This window comes from Cyprinus carpio, chromosome A11, assembly GCF_018340385.1.
Source record: "Cyprinus carpio isolate SPL01 chromosome A11, ASM1834038v1, whole genome shotgun sequence".
NCBI lineage: Eukaryota > Metazoa > Chordata > Actinopteri > Cypriniformes > Cyprinidae > Cyprinus > Cyprinus carpio.
This window is the reverse complement of record NC_056582.1, coordinates 18,721,188-18,747,173: the sequence shown is the minus strand read 5'-3', so window position 1 is coordinate 18,747,173 and position 25,986 is coordinate 18,721,188. Positions and strand designations below refer to the sequence as shown.

Here is a 25,986-nt window from a genome sequence, read left to right as displayed (position 1 = left end):
TAGTTCTGCAAAGACTGAAAGTGTGTTTGACACCTTCACACTATAGTTAAACTCTCACGTCTATCTTAGTGACATCATCGGCAATCTTTTTTGGGTGTAGTGTGAAACGTAGGTCTGTGTTCACAGGCCAAGTCCGGACTTGTACCAATAGTGACTGCCAGGGACAGTTGAACCCAATTTGTTACAGTGGCTTCTCATATTTATTGGAGGTGTAACTCTATATCGGTCTGCTGGCGGCTGAAACAGCCTGGCTGACTGTTTCCATGAGGACCGTCATGCATTCCCAAAATCAGCTGCTACACATCTTAACTAGTATTACGCAAACACATATCAAGTGTTTGGAGAAAGGTACTGGCTATTGTTTGTGTGGAAACCAACAGGACATTTTGAAGGCTACATTTAGTCAGATTTAGTTCTTATTGTTTTGAAATGTTGGCAAATCGAGGGCATTTCCCACTTTTGGCTTCCTTTGACTATGAAGCCGTTGTATTCATCCCACAACAATAACTCATTTTATCCTCTCTGAGTATTCTCTTACAGGAATTTCTGTGCTTTTGCTCCAAGAGATGCAGCTGGCAGAAAGGTAAATGCGTATTTCCACTGGCATTTTTATCCAGTGATCTGTTTTTTTTTTTTTTTTGAAGTTTATTTTGAGGTTTATTTTGATGAGAGATCAAGGATTGTAAATCAGTTTTAATGGGATAGTTCATTCAAAATAGAAACTTTTACTGTTATTTACCCCCAGGCCATCCAAGAAGTAGGCGAATTTTTTTTTTTTTCTCTTGAATTGAACAGTAAAGAATATTTTTAGCTGAACCCGTGTCTTTGGTGATGCATAAAATGCAAGTCAGCGGCTGGCCGTTTTTGAGAATAAAAAAAGCATATCAAGGAACAAATGCCTGTGGCTCCTGATGATATACAGTGGTGTGAAAAAGTGTTGGCCCCCTTCCTGATTTCGTATTTTTTGCATGTTTGTCACACTTTAATGTTTCAGATCATCAAACAAATTTAAATATTAGTCAAAGACACTGTAACACAAGTAAACACAACATGCAGATTTTAAATGAAGGTTTTTATTATTAAGGGAAAACAAAATCCCAAACTACATGGCCCTGTGTGAAAAAGCCTCCTAAACCTAATAACTGGTTGGGCCACCCTTAGCAGCAACAACTGCAATCAAGCGTTTGAGAATACTTGCAATGAGTCTGTTACAATGCTGTGGAGGAATTTTGGTCCACTCATCTATGCAGAATTGTTGTAATTCAGCCACATTTGAGGGTTTTCGAACATGAACCGCCTTTTTAAGGTCATGCCACAGCATCTCAATAGAATTCAGGTCAGGACTTTGACTAGGCCACTCCAAAGTCTTCATTTTGTTTTTCTTCAGCCATTCAGAGGTGGACTTGCTGGTGTGTCCTCCTGCAGAACCCAAGTTTGCTTCAGCTTGAGGTCACGAACTGATGGCCAGACATTCTCCTTCAGGATTTTTTGGTAAACAGCAGAAATCATGGTTCCATTTATCACAGCAAGTCTTCCAGGTCCTGAAGCAGCAAAACAGCCCCAGACCATCACACTACCACCACCATATTTTACTGTTGGTATGATGTTGTTTTTCTGAAATGCGGTGTTACTTTTACACCAGACGTAATGGGACACACACCTTCCAAAAAGTTAAAAATTTGTCTCGTCAGTCCACAGAGTATTTTCCCAAAAGTCTTGGGGATCATCAAGATGTTTTCTGGCAAAACTGAGACGAGCCTTTGTTCTTTTTGCTCAGCAGCAGTTTTCGTCTTGGAACTGTCATGCAGACCATTTTTGCCCAGTCTCTTTCTTACTGTGGAGTCATGAACACTGACCTTAACTGAGGCAAGTGAGGCCTGCAGTTCTTTGGATGTTGTTGTGGGGTCTTCTGTGACCTCTTGGATGAGTCGTCGCTGTGCTCTTGGGGTAATTTTGGTCAGCCAGTGACTCCTGGGAAGGTTCTCCACTGTTCCATGTTTTTGCCATTTGTGTGCCATTTTGCTTTAGAAATGGCTTTATAACCTTTTCAAGACTGATATATCTCAATTACTTTCTTTCTCATTTGTTTCTGAATTTCTTTGGATCTCGACATGATGTCTAGCTTTTGAGGATCTTTTGGTCTATTTCACTTTGTCAGGCAGGTCTTATTTAAGAGATTTCTTGATTGTGAACAGGTGTGGCAGTAATCAGGTCTGGGTGTGGCTAGAGAAATTGAACTCAGGTGTGATAAATTCGTTTTTAAGTTAAAATCCTTCATAATGCTCATAATCAGGGGAAGTTGTGGCCTAATGGTTAGAGAGTTTGACTCCTAACACCTAAGGTTGTGAGTTCGAGTCTCGGGCTGGCAATACCACGACTGAGGTGCCCTTGAGCAAGGCACCGAACCCCCAACTGCTCCCCGGGCGCCGCAGCATAAATGGCTGCCCACTGCTCCGGGTGTGTGTTCACGGGGTGTGTGTTCACTGCTGTGTGTGTACACTTTGGATGGATTAAATGCAGAGCACGAATTCTGAGTATGGATCACCATACTAGGCTGTATGTCACGTCACTTCACTTCACTTATGAAGTGAAATTATCGTTATGTGCTGAACATTATTTATAACATTATACAGCCTCAGAAAAACAGTCCAGAGTGATCTCCGGTCCTCAAATAATTCTTTTGAAGCGGTTCACCAAATCGGACTGAACCATATGAAACAGTTCAAATGCCACATGAGCAGCTCGAGCAGCACAGATCTACAAGTGACTCAATCAAAATTCTCACTTTCAGACGTGTCTGGCGGTAACTTCGCCTCACAATGAGACAAAATACCAGCATATATGATGCTGTAATGCTGGTTTTTGCCAACTCATTCAGCACCCCACTTCCTCCAATAGTCACTAAAGTAAGGAAACAGTTCAGACTCTGATCAGAAACCGATGAGCTGGTGAAATGCGCATGCGTAACCAAGCAGTTGAATGAAGGGGTGAAATGTACGTTTTTTTTGGTTTCTCATTGTTTATGTAAAAAGGTGTGCTGATGACAACGTTTATTCTCTTTATATGCTTTAGACATGTAAAAAATCCACATTTCACATCATGATTGGGTGCTTTTTATAACATAATTGTGCATACGTTTTGTCACAAGTGTATGAACTAATGATTGAACCAGTTCATTGAAATGAACTGTCCGAAAGAACCAATTCAGATTCACAGGTATTGTTTATCTTCATTTTATTTAAATATGTAGTAATGATCTTCGGTTTTTTTTTTTGTGTTATTTTTTATGTTTTTTTTAATTCTCAAATATGGGCAGCCGCTGACTTGCATTTTGTGAATCACAAAGAACCACGGTTTCAGCTAAAAATCTTCTTTACTGTTCTACTTAAGAAAAAAAGTCACCTATGTCTTGAATGGCTTGAGGGTGAGTAAGTTTACAAAATTTCTTTTTTGGGTGAACTATCCCTTTAAATAGTAAAAACTTTATACTGGTTAATGTGAGAGAAGTGTGCAGCTGAAGGAAGTCATGTGTACCTGGCTCTAGTTAAGTGTAGTGCCTGTGAGATGGGTGTGAAAATGTCAGTTATGCAGAGACGGTCTGAACCAGTCACACTGGTTAAAAGAAAACCTATTTACAACATTACAGGTGTGACTTTAAAAATAAGAGTCTGTATGTGAACAAAACAAAAAATAATAGAAGTGAGTCATACTTAACAATTAAATATGCGTAAGGTGCATTCAAGCCCTGCGGTGTGATTTGTCTTTTGAGTTGGTACAAAATGGTAGCATGTAGAAAACTACTTATGAAGCTAGATGACAGAAAGCAATGAAAACATAAGGAATGTAACTCATCTTGCACCATCTGTGCTCCACATTAATGATGCATCAGACTGTGCTGTTTGTTATCCTGTCAAACACCTACAACATCTTAGCAATGTGGCAGCAATTTTGCAGGAACAAACACCACTACATCTAATATAAAAATCTAGTTAACAGGGTCAAATGTTCATGCATGACTCGATATTGTACACAAAATCTGAATTGACCTAGTTAATTAACTAGCTAGTTTGACCAAGCAGGAAGACCTCGGCTGCCTTTCTCCCTGCCAAAGGAAAATCATCTAAATAAGCTGTCGAAGCCATTGTTTCACAGACATTCCTCCAACGCTGAAGTCATTAGTCAGATGGAATGAAGTTGTTTTTTGACTAGCTGCTAGCTGTCCGCTAATTTCCCCTGTACTGTTGCTGGTCTTGATCTCCGCTCAACCTCCAGTCGTCCCCAGAGACCTCAGACCGCCACATCCACTTCCTGTTTACACATTCAGACTGCTGGAGGTACAAAAAAAAGAGGAAGGATCACAGATTGTTATAGAGTTGCTGAAAGCTTGTACAGCTTGTAAGGAGAAATGTTGCAAGTCACGTGTTGGTGCAATTTTAAGGTGTTAAGGTTTCCTGTGATACTTCTACAGAGAAGTAAAAAACGTTTAATGTGTCAACGATTATTAGCTTTTGGATATGGCTTTTGCTTTGGATAATCTTGAATTAGTTTGAACTTATTAATGACCTTAATTTCTGCACATAGAAGTTTACCAAACTGAATTAAGAAAAGGAAAATGTACAGTCAGCTGATCATATTGCAAAGAAAAAAAAAAAACACTGGCAGGGAGATTTGTCAACCTGAAGGCGTTTATTGTATGAAAATGACCAGCTGAATGTATTTCATCACACTTATTTCACAGTACTAAGCTAAGCAGCACAATTGTTTTAAATAATAATAAAAATAATAATGATAATGGACTGAAAATTCAGCATCAATCATCACAGAAATGAATTACATTTTAAAATATATTAAAATAGAAACCCTTATTTTTAAATTTTATTAATATATCACAATATTTTTACTTTAAAATTTTTAATAAACAAATAAATAAATAAATAATTTTAAATGCAGCCTTGGTGAGCAGAAGAAGCTTCTTTCCAACCCCAAACTTTTGAACAGTACTGTACTTATCAAAGAAATAAACTATATAGTATTTAACTACACTATGTCACAATTTTTGTGATGATAAAAAAAAGATATGCACCATGGAACACAGAATATGGGACAACAGAGCTGGAATAGCTACATGGCTTGGCGCCTACGCTGTCCTCTATCACACCTGTTTATCTCCGTCATTTCCTGTGCTTGTTCTGTGGTTCCTGTTTTGCATCAGTCCCTCTCCCAAAGCTTCCATACTCCCTTCAACTCCTCCTCCCTTTGTATCTTCCTCAATGCCTTATTCCCTAACTCTCATCTTTGCTATAAATCAGAACATTCTGTAACAGTCATAGCAGGCCTGTGAGATGTGCTGGAGCCAGTGCCCTATGAAAGGCAGCACTGCGTGGATGCTAATGAGTCTCAGTCAGCTTGTTGAATCCAGCTCGGGGACCGACTCATCTCTTTCCCTCTGTTCTCTATTAGAGAGCAAGAAACAAAGCTGGAGAAACCGACGCCAGCTGTTCTCTCTGTCCCAAAACGTTTTTCCTTGAAGTCAGAGCTCACCGCTGAAAATCTCAGCTCTATTTTTAGACTGTGTTCTCTTGTTTATTGAATGCGTGTTTTGGTTTAGCACGTTTTGCATTGAGGGAGTGAAGGGGAAGTGGGCGCTGTTGCTGCATCCTATTTCAAGCAATTCACAGTAGGCTAAAACTGTTAGACGGCCTTTTTTTAAATGAATGGACAGTCTTTGTAATGGATCTTTCCATGCTGACAGTCCAATACTTTCCCTGCTTTCAGAGCTTCCCAGGAGGCTGCACACTGTGTCCCCATTAGACTAGGGACAGACTGTGGTTAATTGTTTTTGTTTTGATTTTTGTTTTTGTTATTTTTTATAAACATAACACAAATGCGAACCTCTTTTAGTAAATCATGCTGTCCAGCTGTGCCGTCACTGGGACTGCAAAAAAATAAAATAAATAAATAAAAATCCAGCTGTGTTAATATTTTTCCATTCAATTATTTCCATTCTAGGAACATGTGAGGGCAACATAAAAAGGACTTGAGCAACTTATATTTCAAAAGTCAAAGTTTGGGCCAGAAAGAGTTTTTTATACTCAAGAAGGCTGCATTTATTTAATCAAAAAAACAACAACAAACAAACAGTAATTTAGTTCAATATTATTTACATTAAAAATAAAAATAAAAAATCTATTTTTCTATCTTTGTTTTAAATAATATATTATAATATAAAATAATATAATTTATCATTTCTCTTTTCAGGATTCTTTGATTAATTTTATAATATAAAATAATATAATTTATCATTTTTATTTTAAGGATTATTTGATTTGTTATAATTTATTATATTATAATATAAAATAATATAATTGATCTTTTTTCAGAATTCTGTTAATTGCACTGTACTGTAATTTTGTGAAATATTTTTAAAATTTAAAGAAAAGCTGTTTTCTATGGTAATATATTTAAAATGTAATTGTTTTGTAATTTTATTATATTATAATATATTACATTAGAACAGCATTTATTTGAAATGGTAAAATTATAAATGTTTTTATTGTCACATAAAAATTTTATTTTATTAATTCTTTGCTGTAAAAAAGTATTTCTTTCTTTCAATAAACAAATAAATAAACAAACAAACATTATAACTGACCCCCAACTTTAAAACAGTAGTGTATAACAGTACAGTACATAAATGCATACATTTCACTGTGAGATTACATTCTCTGCCATTCAAATGTTTGGGATCATTAAGATTTTTGTTTTTGCTTATGCTCATCAATGCTGATGAAAATGTTGCTTTGCATCACAGAAATTAAAATACAAAACCATTATTTTACCTTGTATGATATTTCACAGTATTACTGTTTTGTTGTTGTTGTTGTTGTTGTTGTTGTTGTTGTTGTTTTTTCTGTATTTTTGATCAATTTTTGATGCAGACTTGATAGGCATAAGAGCAAAAACAATAAAAATCTTACTGATCCTAAACTTTTGAACGGCAGTATATATTTATGCATTATTGCTTCACATCCTCTGACACAATAGCTGTGACCTGCAGAATAAAATGCTTATTGTGTGTCTAGATTATATCAACCAGTTGCAAGTCAGAATGATAATCAGAGTGAATCATGCATGCCACAAAATCAATACGCAACAGGTGATCACAGAATCCACAGGGAAGCTCAAAAATAAAAGAGCACCAATAAGACACACAATGTCTTCTGAAGCCATATAATAGCTTTTTTTCTGTTTTTAAACTTTCTAAATCTTGCATCCAGAAATGCCACCACAGTAACAAATTACATTTTAAAATATATTCAAATATAAAATCATTATTTTTGATGAACATTGTTAAATATGAATATGAATAATATTATATACAATACTATAAATATTACAATTTAAAATCACTGTATTTTTACTAAATAAATAAAGCTTTGATGAACATATAGCAATTACACAGGAAAAATACAACTAAACTTCATTCCATGGAAGATAAGGTCACTCTGGTTTTGATCAAACAGGTATTTTCGGTATGATCAAAATCTTCTTGAACTTGACTGGAATGTTAAGCTTAACAAGTACGATGTGAATTCCTCCTGCACTGCATGCGTGAGACTTCACAAGCACGTGTCAGATATAGAGAGTTCGGCCCACAATCTCTAACATGTCACTACCTTTCTCCAGGCCAGTTGGAGATGTTTCTTTCAAATCCACTATCATGTAATGACCTCCCCACAAAAGCACATATGTTGTTGTAGTGCACGGTTGAACTTTTGGCACACACAGCTAGAGTTGTCACAAGTCTTACCTGAAACACTTCATAACACTGATATCACACGTGTTCTGGCTGTGCTTCAAGGCTGTGTTCCCATGCAGCAGAGCTCACAGACATGCTGGCATTATATAAGAGGACAAACCGGTTGCAAACTCACTTGAAGCAGTTCAGCAAAACATCTGAGGTTCAAAACTGTCATGCAGAATGAATTAGAGATTGTTTATGTCAAGTTTGAAACATCAGACAAGTGACAGCGAGGCTGGTGGCTTTGCTCACCCTATATTCTTGCTAAATATCTTGTTTTGTGTGTGTGTGTGTGTGTGTGTGTGTGTGTGTGTGTGTGTGTTTGTGTGTGTGTGTGTGTGTGTGTTGTGTGTGTGTGTGTGTGCACAACAAAATGACATGTGTGTGTGTGTGTGTGTGTGTGTGTGTGTGTGTGTGTGTGTTTGTTTGTGTGTGTGTTGTGTGGTATTTAGATTATTATTTTTTTGATTATTATTATTATGCAGTTGACAAAGGCTACATTTCAAGAAGAACCATGTGAAGTCAAGAATTTGATTAAGGTTCCAACCTGTAGGAAGATTTATAATTAAACCAGGGTTATTATAGTTATTTTAAGCTAAAACCATAAAAATAATAATAATAATAATAATAATAATAATAATAATAATAATAATAATAATAATAATAATAATAATAATAATACAAAAATGTAATAATAATAATAATAATAATAATAATAATAATACTGATTTATAATTATATTAGAATTTTTAGGAATTATTATTATGTTTATTTATTTTAACTTTATGTATTAATTTAATTTTAGGTTAAGTTTTATGAAAAACTTTATTGACATATTTGATTTAATTTTAGGTAAAGTTTTAGGCAAAATTCAACAACAATTACAAAACTTAAAAATATATAAAATAAAACAAAAAATGCTGTTCTTTTTAACGTTTTATGTATCATATAAAAAATGCATCACTGTTTCAACAAAAATATTAAGCAGCACAACTGTTTTCAGCATTGATGATTATTATAATAATAATCAAACTCACTTTAAGTTTCTTGAACAGCAAATTAGCATTTTAGAAGATTTTTGAGGTTTAATGTGATGCTAAAGACTGGAGTTATGATGCTGCAAATCCAGCTTTACCATCACAGGAATAAATCACAGTGTTTATGTGTTATATATCTGTATATATATATATATATATATATATATATATAGACCATTTTAACTTTATGTACTAAAAAAACCTGAAAGTAAAAATGAAATAAAAACTTTATTGTATTTTTTATGTGGTGAACACTACATTGGGACCCTGTGAATCAAATCGCGACTTATTTGTCTACAAAGTTCACAGGAAATCTGAATGAAAGGAAACAGGAAGGAAGTGATGGCGATTTTCTTTAAAACAGTCTCCCTCTGTCTCTCTACATCAGCAGCTACAGAAACTTTTCTGAACAATGCAGCAGGAGGATTCAGTAGAGATGTTACTTTCTTTGTCACCAACCACATATTATTGAATTTTCGGAACGCATTTACTGTGTATCTCAACTTTTTCAGTTATATATACCATCCAGTACCATCACAGCCCTATCAATAGAAGTTTATTTGACATTAAAATACTTTGTCAGCATATACTGATGTTTGTGTGTCTGTGTGTTCTCAGTATATACTGTACAGTGGTAAAAATAAAGTCCTAATATTACATGTAGTAAAATAAACTGTGACTGGGTGGTGTGATGCTGTCTGGATATGGTCTATTTTTGTGCACTTACAGAGCCCATGGCTTTGTGCCTCTCTCCTCTCTTCTGACACTTTTATTATTATTAATATTATTATTATTATTTACTTTTTTATTATTGAAGTTACTATGATACACTGTTTGTAATTTATCTTAAAAAAAATATTAATAATTATTTTAATGATACACTGGTTGGAATTTATTTATTTATTCATAAATTTATGTAGGTATGTATTTATTTATTTTCATGATACCCTGCTTTATGTAATTATTTTGTTTTGTTTTATTTTATTTTTTTATTTTTTTTCTTTGATGTTATTTTTGAAATTTTTTTTTTTTTTTTTTTTTTTTTTTTTTTTTTTTTTTTATTTTTTTTATTTTTTTTATATTCATTTTAGTTAGTTAGTTAGTCAGTTAGTTTTATGCACAATAAGAACAGGATTGTGTAAACAAGTATGTTTTGATTTAACATTGATTTATGAAAAAAGGGAAAATGCTAAATATAATCAGAGCCACAGGAAAATGTATTTTACTTCATTTACTATATAGTCTGAAATCCTTTATCTACAACTTAGTCATAATATTTTGTACTAGGTATTATGCAAAACATCTTAAATGGCACAGTTACAACTATGTAATTCACAGTGAGAGAGCTTTTCAATATAGTGTGACGTGTTTTTATTTCATTTCATGAGACCTGCCATTCTACTTTGTATCATATTTTAGTTTAGTTTAGTTTCGTTTCGTTTAGTTTAGTTTAGTTTAGTTTAGTTTAGTTTAGTTTAGTCAAAATGAGACCAGGAATGTGTATTAAGCTACACAATACTGCATACATTCTTGTGAAACTAGAAAAGGGAGTTAGTACAAAAGTGCAAATTAAAGAGGTGTGAATTACTTCCCACTCAGTTTTGGAAAACATTACTGTTGATGACTGACATCAATGAGATGCTGAAGCAAATTCTTAACCGTGCATCCTCTGATCTGCTTAGCCCACTTTTTCATAGGCTGTGCAATAGGCCATTTGTCAACATGAACATAAAGCAAACGAAGTAAATCACTCCATATTCAAGAGAGGCCATGATTTTGTGAAGTAATATCGTTCCTGGATTAACATCTTTTAATAACCCTAATCCTCTCCAATCCCAACCCAACAATAAGTCGCCGCTAAAATCAGAGGGAAATGAATGACTGAAAGAATGGTGTTCAAGTTTCAGCCTCAACCTCAATTTTGCTGTAAAATTCTCGCCATATGCTGCTGAGTCTCCTGTTACAATTACTAAACATGAACTGTTTTGTTTAGGGGTGCACAATAAATATTGGCTGATAATTAATGCGCATCTCGTCAGTAAATCTATCAGGTGCATGATTTCACATAGAGCAGCTGTTATTACATGGAGCCGTTGTTAACTGACAAGCTGCGCAAATCCACGTTCATTATCAGTGTAGATTTGTGCAGCTTGTCAGTTAACAACGGCTCTGGTCCGGGTTTCGCGATAACGATTGATCTTAGAGCTTAAGAGCGTTTTCTGCTAGTCATTTTGCGATAGCTCGTTATTGTTTCACGTGCGTTTACCAAAAACGCACTTAACACAATCGCACGTAGCCGTGCTTTAAGTACTACTTAGGCACGTAAAGCAATCGCTGTGATGTGTTGTTGTGTAACGTTAGTATGGTTATTGAGAGGCTGACTCCTTGTCTACCTAAAATGTTAACCTAATGCTGTGTTCCAGACAACTCGGATATAATAACCTTAATATATATAATATAAATAATAATAATATAATATAATATAATATAATATATATAATATAAATATATTATAATATAATATAATATAATATAATATAATATAATATAATATAATATAATATTTTTATTGTATTATATTATATTATATTATATTATATTATATTATATTATATTATATTATATTGCATTATACGTATAATATTATACTTTACATAATAATATACTTTATAGAGAGAGAGAGAGAGAGAGAGAGAGAGAGAGAGAGAGAGAGAGACGTTATTTTGGAGTCCAATAGGTTAGCAAGTCATTGACAGATTATCAATGTATTGTTCAGTCATTTAATTTAGAAGTGTATTTCTATTTTTATGCCCTTTTTAATTATTTTTCATTTATAAATTCATTTAAAACAACAACAAATACGAGTACAAAATGAACAATAAAGTACAATCAAATCCTTATATTATAATCACATTGCACTTGAATAAAGTTAAAGGTGCAATCTGCGGATTGTCCTGCAGGTGACCGCATAAATCGATGCACTTAGGGCTTTACAATGTATCAAATCATTATATTATAATGATTTTCAAGTGCTACTTAAATTACGATGCTTTTGGGAAACAGACTGTAATATTAAGATCAGTCATACGATCGTTTTAACGAACTTCTTAGGCTTACGAAGCTTTTGGGAAACTCAGCCCTGTGTAGTAACAGTGAAAGTAAAAGTGACGTGACATACAGCCAAGTATGGTGACCCATACTCAGAATTCGTGCTCTGCATTTAACCCATCCAAAGTGCACACACACAGCAGTGAACACACACCGGGAGCAGTGGGCAGACATTTATGCTGCGGCAGTTGGGGGATCGTTGCCTTGCTCAAGGGCACCTCAGTCGTGGTATTGCCGGCCCGAGACTCGAACCCACAGCCTTAGGGTTAGGAGTCAAACTCTCTAACCACTAGGCCACAACTTCCCCCAGCTCTATGTGAAATCACGCACCTGATAGAATTTACCGCTGATTAGAGAACCGGCTTTACTGACGAGATGCGCATTAATTATCAGATGATATTTATCGTGCACCCCTAGTTTTGTTGTAAAATCCTCAAAACTATACCACAGAGGAAAGCCCCCAAACTCCTAAACTGATCTTCGTTATGCAAAGACTTCCACCAGATTTTTCCATCGTAGCAGACTTTCACTTGCATTTACTTGGTTTGCATTTCCACAAACCACCAGCACATCAAAGAGATGGAACTCCCCCTTCAGCAACCCCAGTTAAAGGACAATTCAGAGAAGATATTTTGAAGAATGTGGGTAATCAAACAGTTTAGTATGGACAAAACATACTATGGAAGTAAATGGGGACCAGAAACTCTTTGGTTACCACAATGGGCCCCAATCCTGGTCCTGGAGAACCCCCAACACTGCACACTTTTAGATGTCTCCCTATTCAAACACACCTTATTCAACTCATCAGCTCATTAGTGAAGCCTCCAAGACCTCAAATGTGTGTGTCAGATAAGAGAGACACCAAAAGTGTGCAGTGTTGGGGGTTCTCCAGGACCAGGACTGGGAACTACTGGGTTACCAGTACTCTTCAGAGTAACTTGTTTTGTTTTCAACAGAAGAAAGCAACTCATACAGGTTTGGAACAACTTGACCGTGAATAATTGATGAATAAAATGATTTTTGGGTGAACTTTGCCTTTAATATCAAACTATCTTGTTAATGCTCAAGCAACTTTAGATTACAGATAATGTTCTTCTATATTTGAGGTACATGTGTGATTGGTGTTTCTGCTGTTTAATCTTTGTTGGTTTGTAAGGCACTATTTGTAAATCTGCTTTGGGATGAGTGGTATGGTGAAAAGCTCTGTACAAACACTCAAAATGACTCTGCATGGCACTGTTCTTGTTTTGGTTTTGAGCAAGTTATCTACTGATGTTTGTGTGTCTGTGTGTTCTCAGTATATACTGTACAGTGGTAAAAATAAAGTCCTAATGTTACATGTAGTAAAATAAACTGTGACTGGGTGGTGTGATGCTGTCTGGATATGGTCTATTTTTGTGCACTTACAGAGCCCATGGCTTTGCACCTCTCACCTCTCTTCTGACACTTTTAATATTATTATTTACTTACTTATTTTTTATTAACGAAGTCAGCATGATACACTGTTTGTAATCTTTTTTTTATTTTAAAATTATTTATGGTTACTAATTATTTTAATGATACCATGGTTGGATTTTATTTTATTTTTTTTGCCGTGTTTGCCTTGCTGTGTTGGGTTCTACAAAATACACACTGGCCAAGTGGAAATAAAATATGAGCCCTTGGAGAGGGACATTTCCATGAAATCTCCCAATCTAAGTGTGCAGATTGGAGTGTGTCTTGTGATTCTTCCTGTTTTCCTGTTATTATTCCATTTCCTGTCTATAAGTAGAAGGATTAAAATAGCAGTACTGAAACGTATTGCTCTCTGGGGGAAGCATTTGTGCAGAAAACATTTAAGAGAGGAGGCTCTTTCTTAGTGCAGGCCCCTAGTGTTAACATTTGATGAGCTCTCTGAGACGATGCCACTGACTCAAGAAAAGGTGGGCATGACGGGAACAGGATGTGAAAGACAAACTCTGTGACTGCGTACGTATATATGGATGACACCCACACTAAGAGCAGCGCAATAACAATGGTTTGCACTCTCGCCTTGTTTTCGAAATGACAGTATTTTTTGGTGCCCTCAGTGGTGAGAATATAGCTGTGACAGATGGAAAACAATCTCTATCTCTTCTTGAGATGAGATTGTGGGTGGAAAATCTGTTGGTTCTCACCCAATTTCCAAAATCATGCTAACTGTTTTTTCTGTGTAAAAACAACATTTTTCCTATATATTATAATATATAAATATATCATATTTATATATAAATATTTAAAGGAATTAAAAGTCCCGTTCTGTATGGTCTTCGTAAATAAAAAAGGACTGAACTTTTGTTGTAATGTGTGGTTGTAATGGTTTCTATGATGTTTGATTATTTTGTTGTACCAAACAAGTGGGCCATTTTGATGTATTTGTCTTTGAATTTATTTGTTATGTATTTTTTTTTAAAGCCTTGTTCTGTACAGACAAAAACCTATAGTCTTTATAAATAAAAAAACACTGAATATTTTTGTTTTGTTTTGTTTGTTTTGTTTTGTTTTTTGTTTGGTTTTGTATTTTTTTTTTTTTGTTGATTCTGTCATGTTCTTGTAGTGATTTCTAAGATATTTAATTATTTTGTTTTATCAAGCAATTTAGATCTTTTGATATCACCTTTTGATAACTAATCTATAACAGCTTGCTTGCGAAAAACAATAAATTGGATCAAAATAAAACAATATGATTCTAATATGAACACTTGCCACAGACATTGATGACATTACATATTTAAGGCTTGTGCATATGTACCAATGCAAAATGTGATGCAAAACATTGGGGAATCCTGTGTGTTTGTGTGTGAGAGAGAGCGACTGTGGGTGAGTTGTTCTTTTCTTAGACAGGTGTAACAGGAGACTAACCTGTGTGACTGCATGGCTTTAGACAACAGCATGCATTATTTAAGTTCATATTGCTTTCAATGGCCATGCCATACCCTGTTTCAGCAGAACAACTACAGTGATGCAACACCACAAAACAAACAAAAAAAGTAATTAAGACTAGCACTTATTAAAAAGCACCTTCCTGCAGAATTCCCTTGCGGAGGCAGATATCAAGATTTTAACATTTGCCTCTCGCTATTTATTAAGTTAATCAACACTGTGATGCATTCCAATAAAGCGCTTTCTTTCATTTAATTTCACGCATGAGCCATTGAATCAATTAGGCACTTTTCTATTAGAGTGCCAGAGACAAAGTTCACTTCAAGATGGATTTTACATTAATGAAAACGGGAGGACTTTGACTTTAAACATTAAACTTTCTACACTTAATTTTTGTTTTCATCAGCCTGTTAAATCGAAGGATCACATATTGAAAAGTTGCACTTTTTTTTGCACATATTGGAAACTTTTTGCACATACAAAACCTGCTTAATGTATTTCAAACAACTGCTAGATCGCCTCTTGAAAATCATTCTTATTCATCTTTGAATAAAGCAAATTTTGTAAATGCTTTCGTGACCTACAGTACATCGTTTGTGAAGTATGTTAGTCTATATCTGTTAATGCACCTGCGATCAAATGTACATTTTGTGAATTATATACAATTAATAAGCTCCATAAATGAAGGACCAGCACAGAAGCTGAAATGCATTTTAAAGTTAGGTAACAGGCTGTTCCCTTGCTGCATGTGTGCCAGTTATATCATATACAGACTCATTTTAGCATATCCATTTATTGTTCTGCACTATGCAGTGTTACATATACATATGGAAGCTTTTGATGGTGAATCCCATGGAGGTGGGAAAATGAGAGCAAAGGATGATTGGAACTGCTTTGATGCTTTGACTGCTGGAAAAGTCTTCAGATCTGAAACTGTATAGTATATATTATCATGTCTAATAAGTAAGTAGGTTTATTTCTCAACTGTACAAATAGTTAGGCTTACTTTTCCCTGATTAAATTCAGTTACAGTTCATTGGTCTAATAATGAGTTTAGCATATTATGAAATGATTGATTTATAGATTCTGCCTGGTAACTGTGACTAAACTTCTCTTCGCCACCATAATTTCTCACTTGTTTACAATTGAAGATCTGAAAGGAGGCCACAGAACAAGTACAGTAATAAAGAGCTGCTAGTTTATGCCACTACTGCTGTAGGAAGTGACAGCTCTGCAGGCATTATTAACACTCCCATCAGCACTCTCACCACAGGGAATGTGTAGCTTCCCCTCAAGTGGCAATGGAAAATGTGCCAGTTATTGTGAGATTCCGAAGGGAACGTAATATGGTGCCTGTGTGCTTCTGAAAGCACACTTGAGAGCAAGACAGGTAAATGTGACAGCCAATTTAAACAGCTAAACCTGTTCAAGTTGTCTAACTGTTGACAATTTGTTTTGAATATCAAAATATTTTTGGGCTGTTAAACCATGTTTGAGCAAAGTCGGTAAGGTTTAGTCCAATGTGATATTACATTAGAATTTTGAGGTAAAAGAAAAAGAAAATTAACAAAACGCAAACACGAGGGCTATTAACAAATGGCCTACATATCTACTTGGTTTTTAGCTAACTTTGCAAAGAATATTCAACATTGATGTACATTTTACATTTTTATTGTTGTTCACATAAACAAATCACATTGCTTAAAAATAATGCATTTTGTTTACACATCATGTATTTCATATATACACCTCAGTACATCAGGAAAATTGTCTCTTTTGCACAGCAAAGATAAAACATTTATGTCTTTAAAAACATGTATAGCAAAACAACATTATGCACATAAATAATAACATAATACTGAATTCCACCACAGTGCAAAAATAAAAAAAAACAAAAACAAATGGAACATCCTGAAAGGAAAGTAGTTTTGTAAATCATTGTTCAGTTAGTTTAGACACCACTTCTTTCAGAAGAAAGAAAGAAAGAAAGAAAGAAAGAAAGAAAGAAAGAAAGAAAGAAAGAAAGAAAGAAAGAAAGAAAGAAAGAAAGATAAATTTCTGGACTGCTGTTTTTCTCAGTAAAAAAAAAAAAGAAAGAAAGAAAAAGAGAAAAAGAAAAAACATTTCCTTGAGGAAACTTATTAGGTAAACAAGATCATTCCTAAAACCTCTTACACCATAGTAAGGGTTAAGCAGAGACTTTAAGCGTCTTATTGCGCAGAGCAACTCTAGTGCTTCCATCCAGACCCCTAATGAGGGATTACTGTGCGAGTGTCTCTTAAGTCCACCTCCATGGCTTGTGTCTCAATACCTGAGTTGCCTACCTAGACAGCATTTTGGGGCACTCCGAGGCAGCTGAACTCAAAAGTTTTTATTTATTTATTTATTTATTTGTTTTTTTTGTCTCGGTTTCCATCCATTGAGAATGTTTTTTTTTTTTTTTTTTTTTTTTTTTTTTTTTTTTTTTTTACATTTAAACTAAACTCTTTTAATCAGTAAAATGTTTGAAAAAGTGCAGATTATAACTTTGGCATCACTTTGTTTTTACTTAAGGCGGAAATCAAATTTTAATACACTTTTTTTTCTTTTTACAGTGTGCAGCAGTTTTGGCCCAGACATGTCTAGGTAGGCAGCTCACATCCCGTGACTCCTTACAGCGCGCTTTCAAGTCAAGTGGCACATTCATGCATCCAAACGCTCTTCATCATCATCTTTACCATGAAGCATCGCATGTCATTGCGCACTAGTTTGTCTTTAGATCTTCGAGAAAGATCAGCCGACTTCTTGCATTTTCCCATCCACAATGCCACTGGAAAGAGAAATAGTCTCTTGGTTGCCGTCTATGGAGGACTCGCTGCCCGTGCTCTCGCCGGACAGCAGGCGAGTCACCCTCAAATCGGCTTTTAGAGTCTGCACGTCGTTCCCAATACTCATGGAGCCCAAGTCATTGATAATCTGGCACAGTTCTTGTTTGTCGTTGGCCACACAGTCGCTGTCGGTGTCCAGAATATCCTCGCACTCAAAGTGCATGGCTTTCTCCTCCTCCTCCTCCCCGATCAGGTCCTCCGTGATGGAGCCCAGCTTGGGTGCGCTCCTGCTGCGCTCCACCGGGGGTTTGTAGTAACACTGTCCGTTTAGCAGCTTCCTCAAAGGCACCAGGGGAATCGGTTGCTCCCCGATCAACTGCTGTTGCTGGTGCCTGGCATCGTCCCTTCTTTTGAGTCTTTTAAACTCGGCCAGTGCTGTCGCTGAGGTCTGGTAGAGGAGCAGCGCCATGGCCTTCGCCTTCTCCGGCTTGGACACCAGCACGGCGTGACAGCGCAGCATCACCGCCTTGTGCTTCATCTCGTGCCGGTAGATCCAGGCGAAGATCTTGGGGAGCCGCGGGTCTGCGACACAGTAGGTGATCCTGTGCAATAAATACAGATGTCCTGGTCTCTTCGCCTTTTCGTCGACGTGGACCATGCGGATGCCCTGCGAGCTGATGGTCAACTTCATCTTGGTCCCGTTCTTGCCCATCTCGCTCTTGCCCCAGATCTTACTGACGGCCACGTCCGTGCATCCGTCCCCCTTGGACTGGATGGTGGTGGCGTTCCCCAGGTACAACACCGTATACGTAGGGTCCTCGCTGGTGATTTTCACCTTTTTCCTCTTGGATTTGAACATGCTCCCGACTCTGTTGAGTGCGCTTTCCGGGCAGGATTTGGCGAAGGAGGTGAGCGCGGAGTAGTTGAGGCTCACGGCATAGCCCTTCTGCTTGGACTGCTGCTTGTCTTCCTCAATCAGCTCGAACTTGCTCTTCTTCCAAGACAACATAATGGTCGAGTTGAGGAAAGTGAAGATGCTAAGTGCACTCTAGTAATTCTATCACGCCTTAATTCTACCGCGGAACAGGCTCTAGTCATCTATCGGCTTGCTTTAAGACATTTTCAAAGTTGCAGAGCACTTCATAGACGTGAGCGGAGGAGTATCGCATCTGACACTATGATATCAGCATCGCTAAATAACACTCTGTACAGAACAAGCGTGAAGCAGCTACTTATATACCGGAATAAACCATCTCAGCCTCACGGAGGGGTCGACAGAGTGAGGACGATACCAAACCGGACCTGAAGCTGTCTGGGACTGGGATTGTTCGCCCAGCTGTTTCCATATATTTATTTATTAAGGATATTTATTTATTTTAAGTGTTTGAAAGCGGCTTATTTGTTCTCATTTCTGTGCAAACTTATGCGCATGTCAAGGTGTAAAGACATAATTTAATTTTGTCTCGTTTGGGGACAATAAAATGTTTGTCAAAAGCAAATATATTTACTGATTTCGATGTGAAACTTTCTTTGAATTTCTATAATGTTAAAATGTAATAAAACCAATAATACTGAATGTAATACAAATAAATATATTAATACACTGTAATTTATTATTATTATTATTACAACATATGCTACAATAATGGAATTTTTAAGTATGCGACCTGTATAATAATAATAATAATATTAGTATAATTAGTATTAGTGTATAAGTATTGGTTAAATATTATAAGCATTACATGTATTATTATTATTATTATTATTATTATTATTATTGTTGTTGTTGTTGTTGTTTAATTATTAATTAAATATTTCAATTATTGAATGTAGCATAATTATCACCTCTCTCCTACCCTAAATTAGAGAGGGTCGCTGTGATTTTGCCAAGTAAGACATGTTCCCGGATCAACATCTTTTGTCCAAAATCATAATTTATTCCTAAACTCAGTGTGAAATGATAGCTGCTTAACAAGGGTGTAGAAGCACATAAACCTCATCGTAAGCCTAAAACAAATATTTCCTAAAAAGTAATACCTCAGTTCTGATTGGTTAATTGGAAAGTTGTTCCAGGATCAACAAGGATGTTGATCCAGAAACATGTGCTGTTTTTATACAGTCTATGGTTGTACTTGGTGAAATCACAGTCACCATTAGGGAGGCATGGAGCAAGAAGGGTTTGGGCGAATTAGAAGCTTGTTATGTGATGTCCTCTACTGGTGGCATGCCAGCAATGCAAGGGAACAGTCTATTTTTGTTCAGTGGCTAGTGGCTACAAGCAGTTTGCAAAAACGACTGTACATCCGGAACTATTCAAAGCGCAGCCTTTGTTTCCCCTCGGACATATTTTAGCGAGACCCCTGGAACAAATCAAAAGCTTAGCGACGATTCTTTTACTGTCTATGGTCTTTTCGCCTCTTTTTCAGTAAATTCAATCAGCCTTTAAAATGTAAACATACGTGATCCAATTAGATGAACGAACGTGAAAGCACATTATTTATATTCCGGATCTAATCGCATTAGGTCTCTAAAGAAGAGGTTCCTCTCATAAACCATTCCATGTGACGTCTTTCCACAACAAACATGTCACATGGGTGAAGTTTTATCTACTCGTATATCAACGAATGGCTTACTTATACATTTATATTGCTGTTTAACCGTGTAAAAATCTATAATATGGGAATGAAGAAGACTCGTGGACAGGGCTCTGGGTTGGGGAGAGCTTTAATAAAGGAGAGACTGAACGCAGGCCGTGGATACAGGAGAAATGACACATGGGTAAGAAAAAGTGACATGATTTTTTTTTTTTTTTTTGCAGTCAGTCACCACAATGTCAGTAGGGCGAAACATGTGGACTACAAATTATCTTGAAATGATTGTTTTTTTTTTTTCTTTATGCAAGGGGGAAACTAGACGTGGATCTGATTGTATTCTAATTGTTTTCTGTCTTTTAGCTTCACACCAGTGAGCTGAATGATGGATATGATTGGGGTCGACTCAACCTGCAGTCTGTCACAGAGCAGAGCTCTCTGGATGACTTTCTGGCCACAGCTGAACTTGCTGGAACTGAATTTGTTGCAGGTAGGTGTTGATTATATCTCTGGATAATTTGTATGATTTCTTCTAGGAATCCGGGTTATTATTGTTCACTAAAACCATTAGATTTTTTTTTAATATATATTAATTTAAATGAATCTGAAATGGATTAAAATGGAATAAAATATACAATAAATATTAGAATGATATTATTTGAAAAGCTTAAACTAAGCAAAAAATTAGAAAGGTTGCCTTGGCAACTATCTGAAATAAGGTTAAGGTGAAGCACTAAAATTATTGGAAATAAATAAAAGTTAAAACTGCAATAAAATAAACAATAAATACCTATATTAAAAAAGAAAAGATTTATAAAAATCAAAATGACAAAAAATTAACTAAGATTAAAATGAAAACGGAAAATATTAATATAAAAACTATAATAGTATATTAATAACAGTTTAATAATACTGTTTGGAACAGAATAATACATGTGGTGTTTTATTTTGCAGAGAAGCTGAATATAAAGTTTGTCCCAGCTGAGGCGAGGGCCGGCTTGCTTTCTACTGAGGAGACCACACGACTGAAGAAACTCCACGAGGACAACAAACAGTTCTTACGGATTCCCCGAAGGTGTGTTGTTGTGTGTTTAAATGTGATTTCTTTAAACCTGTATTAAAATTCCATTGATCTGTTGTAGACACACAATTATGCAAAAGCTCGTGTATTCAGCGTTGTGTTCCGTCACTGTTGTTGTGCTTTTGATTGTGGTTTATGTAATTATGTTCTGCAGCAAAACGAGAGGGACCGTTTCCTTACATGGAGAAGAGAACTGGCTCGGTGAATGTTTGATAAATTTAGTCCAAAGACTAGCAAATCCAGTTCTCCAGCAGGATAAGTGTTTGTGAACAAATGTATTTCTGTAATAGGTTGGAAGAGGAACAGAAGCTGATTCTTACCCCTTTTGAGAGGAATCTTGATTTCTGGAGGCAACTCTGGAGAGTCATTGAGAGAAGGTGAGCTTTTTTTTTATTCTTACCCCTTTTGAGAGGAATCTTGATTTCTGGAGGCAACTCTGGAGAGTCATTGAGAGAAGGTGAGCTTTTTTTTTTGCATTTTGCATCTAATCACACTTTGATGTAGGAATCAAAATGGTTTCTTAGAATACTATTTTTTGCTTTATCCTCAGTGATGTTGTGGTTCAAATCGTTGATGCCAGAAACCCACTTCTCTTCCGCTGTCCAGATCTTGTAAGAAAGACAATTACACTCACACCTCTTTTCTTTCTTTCTTTCTTAATCATGCTTTAATTTCTGTCTCCATCAGGAAAAATATGTAAAAGAGGTCACAGTTCATAAAGTAAACATGCTTCTGCTGAACAAAGCGGACCTTCTCACAAGAGAACAGAGACGAGCTTGGGCCCGATACTTCCAGAAAGAGGGGATCAGAGCAGTGTTCTGGTCCGCTTTAGCTGAGGCACAACGACTCGAGGCAGAGGAGAAGGTAATATATGGATCTACAGTGATGCACTAAAACTCTTTTTAGTTGTTGATAGTAGGATTTAATTTGGGGTTTGCGAGCTTCAAGTAATATAACAAAAAATGTAGAACAAAAATGTGTTTTTTTTTAACCTTGTATTCATAGAAGAATCCAAATTTTTCATAAAAAAAACTGTTTCTACATTGATTATAATAATACTGATAAAAAGAAACGCTTCTTGAGCACCAAATCAGCATATTAGAATGATTTCTGAAGGATCATGTGACACTAGAGACTGGAGTAATATTGCTGAAAATTCTGCTTTGCATCACAGGAATAAATTACTTTATATATATATATATATATATATATATATATATATATATATATATATATATATATATATATATATAATATTAATATTAAAACAATTATTTAAAATTGCAATAATATTTCAAATATGTTACTCTTTTTATTGTACGTATGTATCAGATACATGCAGCCTTGGTGGGCCTTTCTAGGTTTCCATTAACATTTTTAAAAAAGTTTAAATGACACAAACACTTTGTATTGAATCCATCCGTTATTTTCAAAAGCATTATTTCTTTGAAGAGAACTGTGTTCATTATTCTGTTTCTTTTCCATGTTTGGTGGTTGGGAGAAGAACTGAAGGACGAAGAGGATCAGAGTGATACGGAACAGGAAGCAAGCTCCAAAAATGCCACAGATCTCCGTGAGGAGCATAGCACTTCAACAAATGAAGAGAAAGATGAGAGTGCGCAGGATGAAGAGGAGGAAACTGAAGAAGCAAGAGTCTGTGTTGATGAGACAGAATGGCAGACATGCTCTGAGGAATCAGGAGACGAAGATCATGCTGAGGAGAAACCTGAATCCTCAGCGGTTTCATCTTTCTACAACTCAAGCCGTTTGTTACGCAAAAATGAGCTGCTGGAAATGTTTAAGTCTGTGCATTCTGGGCCGACATACAAAGATGGACAAATCACAGTTGGTTGGGGAGTTTAAATGACATTTAAACATTGTCACTGTGCTTCAGAACTCATGTTCATATTTCAACTCTAAATTCTAAAAAAGGTGGGATATCCCAATGTTGGAAAAAGCTCTACCATCAACACCATCCTGAGGAATAAGAAAGTCTCAGTTTCAGCTACACCTGGACACACAAAGCATTTTCAGGTGAGTATTTAATCTAATTAATGAACAATCCACAATAGAGTTATTGAAAGTTAACTCTTCACATTTTCGCCCTTGAATCACTCTTAGGGACAAACTACTTCTTCCCTTTACATTATGTAGCTGTTTTGTAGTTGTTTTCAAGTAGTTGTAATGAAGTATTTATCAAGAATTTAGTTAGTTGTCTGTGTGTGTGTCATGTTTTAATTGTATGGTTTTATTATGTCAGTTTCATTGACTATTGGTTACTTCTTATTGACTATTGGTGTGTTTGTTGATCCTGGTCTCTGTCTGTGTGATTGTCCCGAACTGGTCATGCCTTCCTTTGTGTCCACCAAAGCCGAGATGATTTGCAGCGGGATCCTACCCATCGATCAGATGAGAGATCACGTTCCAGCCATCTCTTTGATAACCTTTAAACAACAAGGATCATGATAATTGCATTTTTAACACACTACCATTCGAGTCTGGGGTTGGTTTTAAGTCTCTTATGCTCACCAAGACTGCAATTATTTGATCAGAACTACAGTTTACAATTTGAAGTAAGTAACAGTTGTGCTGCTTAATATTTTTGTGGGAACCATGATTACAATTTGAAGTAAGTAACAGTTGTGCTGCAGCGTATTTGTAATACCAAACTTTTGAATACCAATGTATATTAAGTTTTTTTAATTAGTGTGGTAAATTGTATGGCATTTTTTTGTAGTTTGAATTTTTTGTAGTTGCCCTTAACCTAAATACGTATGTCAGACTATCCCTCGAACTGTGCTGGAGGGGACCTACGGTATCAACATCATCAGACCGAGGGAGGACGAGGACCCCGATCGACCCCCGACTCACGAGGAGCTGCTCATGGCATATGGATGTCAGTTTTCTTTCATTAAGGCATTTCACACCACACTTGACCAACCCTGCTACAATAGACCAATCATAATGTATTCTCTACATGCAGATATGAGAGGCTTCATGACAGCACATGGCCAGCCAGACCAATCAAGATCAGCTCGTTATATTTTGAAAGACTATGTCAATGTAAGTGCCTTTTCATGGTTTTCTATAGTTATAATCATGGAGAATGAGAGATGCTAACCTGTTCCTATCTGATGTTCTGCAGGGTAAACTCCTTTACTGCGACCCTCCACCTCACATCAACACTCAAGACTTCCAGCCTCAGCACGCCAGGTTTGCCAGGCAGAGTGGAGGATTCCAACAGATTGCTAGCCATGCTGACAAACCAGAAAAAGTCAGACGCATAGAGAACACAGTGGATAAACATTTCTTTCATCAGGTGAGATTCATTCCTTGAATGGGTTTGAGGCAGTGCCTGCCTGTGCATTACATGGCTACTGAAAATGAAATAATTGATTTTTCGTTTTTAAGTTAAAATCACTCATAATGCTCATAATCAGGGGAAGTTGTGGCCTAATGGTTAGAGAGTTTGACTCCTAACCCTTAAGTTGTGGGTTCGAGTCTCGGGCCGGCAATACCACGACTGAGGTGTCCTTGAGCAAGACACCGAACCCCCAACTGCACCCCGGGCGCCGCAGCATAAATGACTGCCCACTGCTCCGGGTGTGTGTTCACAGTGTGTGTGTGTTCACCGCTGTGTGTGTGCACTTTGGATGGGTTAAATGCAAAAGCACGAATTCTGAGTATAGGTCACCATACTTGGCTGTATGTCACGTCACTTTTCACACTTTTCATCTGTCATATTTCATAGGAAAATGTGCAAGCGCTGACCAAGGGTGTGCAGATGGTGATGGGTTATAAGCCCGGAAGTGGTCCTGTTGGGCCTTTAAACGCAAATACAGAGCAACAGATTGGGAAACCTTGGAAAAAACATGGTAACCGGAACAAGAAGGAGAAAGTGAGAAGACTCAACAAACATCTATGCATAATCCATATTCTAAGATGTTTGGATTGGATACACTCTTTATTGCAAAGACCGTACTTTCACAATGGCTCATACCTAGATGTAATTGATAAATGCTGCTGGAAATTCCTCTTTGTTTAAAATATCACTTATAATAACAAACTATCCCTCTGTATTCTTTCAGTGTTTGGGATGAAGAGATTAAAGAACACAGGCACATGCTAATAAAAGAAGCCCTCTTTAAATGTCATTGAAAGGAATTGTATTCTTTACTAAAATTGTGGATAACATTTAGTAGAATATATGGATGTCTAACAAAGCTGACAATGATCCTTTAAGTTTAGTGACAGTTTCTAATTTGTTATTATTTGTATCAAATTTATCATTAGTACTGCATTTTTTTTTTCCAAGCTGTAATACTATTTATATATGAGATTGTGTGGAAATGAATGGTACTAATAGCCAAAGGTTTGTAAATTACCTTTTTAATGAAAAATGAAATAAAATAATTGTTAATTTAGAATGGAACGTATGTATTTTTGATGCTGAGATTGGATATTATCTCTTGCAACTTTCTTACTACTTTCAATCACATATTTGGAAATATATTACATGCAGTTTCTCAGTGACAAAAGGTCATAAAATACATGCATTTTGCACACGCACACACACACACGTATATAATAAAATAGATTTGCGAGTACAGGACTGGCTAGAGTCCACTTTCTATCCGCAGCCTTACAGCCAATCAACTGG

The 25,986-nt window shown here is 36.1% G+C and overlaps 2 protein-coding genes across 2 annotated transcripts; one reads left to right on the top strand and one right to left on the bottom strand.

The window, feature by feature from the left end:
* Window positions 1-16,502: 16,502 nt before the first annotated feature.
* On the bottom strand, window positions 16,503-18,853 carry fam43a (family with sequence similarity 43 member A). Its single transcript, XM_019098061.2, has one exon. The coding sequence runs from the start codon at window positions 18,661-18,663 to the stop codon at window positions 17,620-17,622; it is 1,044 nt and encodes a 347-aa protein (XP_018953606.2). The 5' UTR covers window positions 18,664-18,853; the 3' UTR covers window positions 16,503-17,619.
* Window positions 18,854-20,045: 1,192 nt separating this feature from the next.
* On the top strand, window positions 20,046-25,753 carry LOC109106909 (large subunit GTPase 1 homolog). The gene is made up of 14 exons (XM_042766648.1): window positions 20,046-20,432; window positions 20,609-20,735; window positions 21,200-21,322; window positions 21,407-21,527; window positions 21,617-21,703; window positions 21,877-21,937; window positions 22,014-22,208; window positions 22,839-23,183; window positions 23,259-23,364; window positions 23,626-23,765; window positions 24,099-24,222; window positions 24,310-24,389; window positions 24,472-24,645; window positions 25,078-25,753. Exons 1-14 carry the CDS (start codon window positions 20,331-20,333, stop codon window positions 25,369-25,371), a joined length of 2,079 nt encoding a protein of 692 aa, XP_042622582.1. The 5' UTR covers window positions 20,046-20,330; the 3' UTR covers window positions 25,372-25,753.
* Window positions 25,754-25,986: the final 233 nt, after the last annotated feature.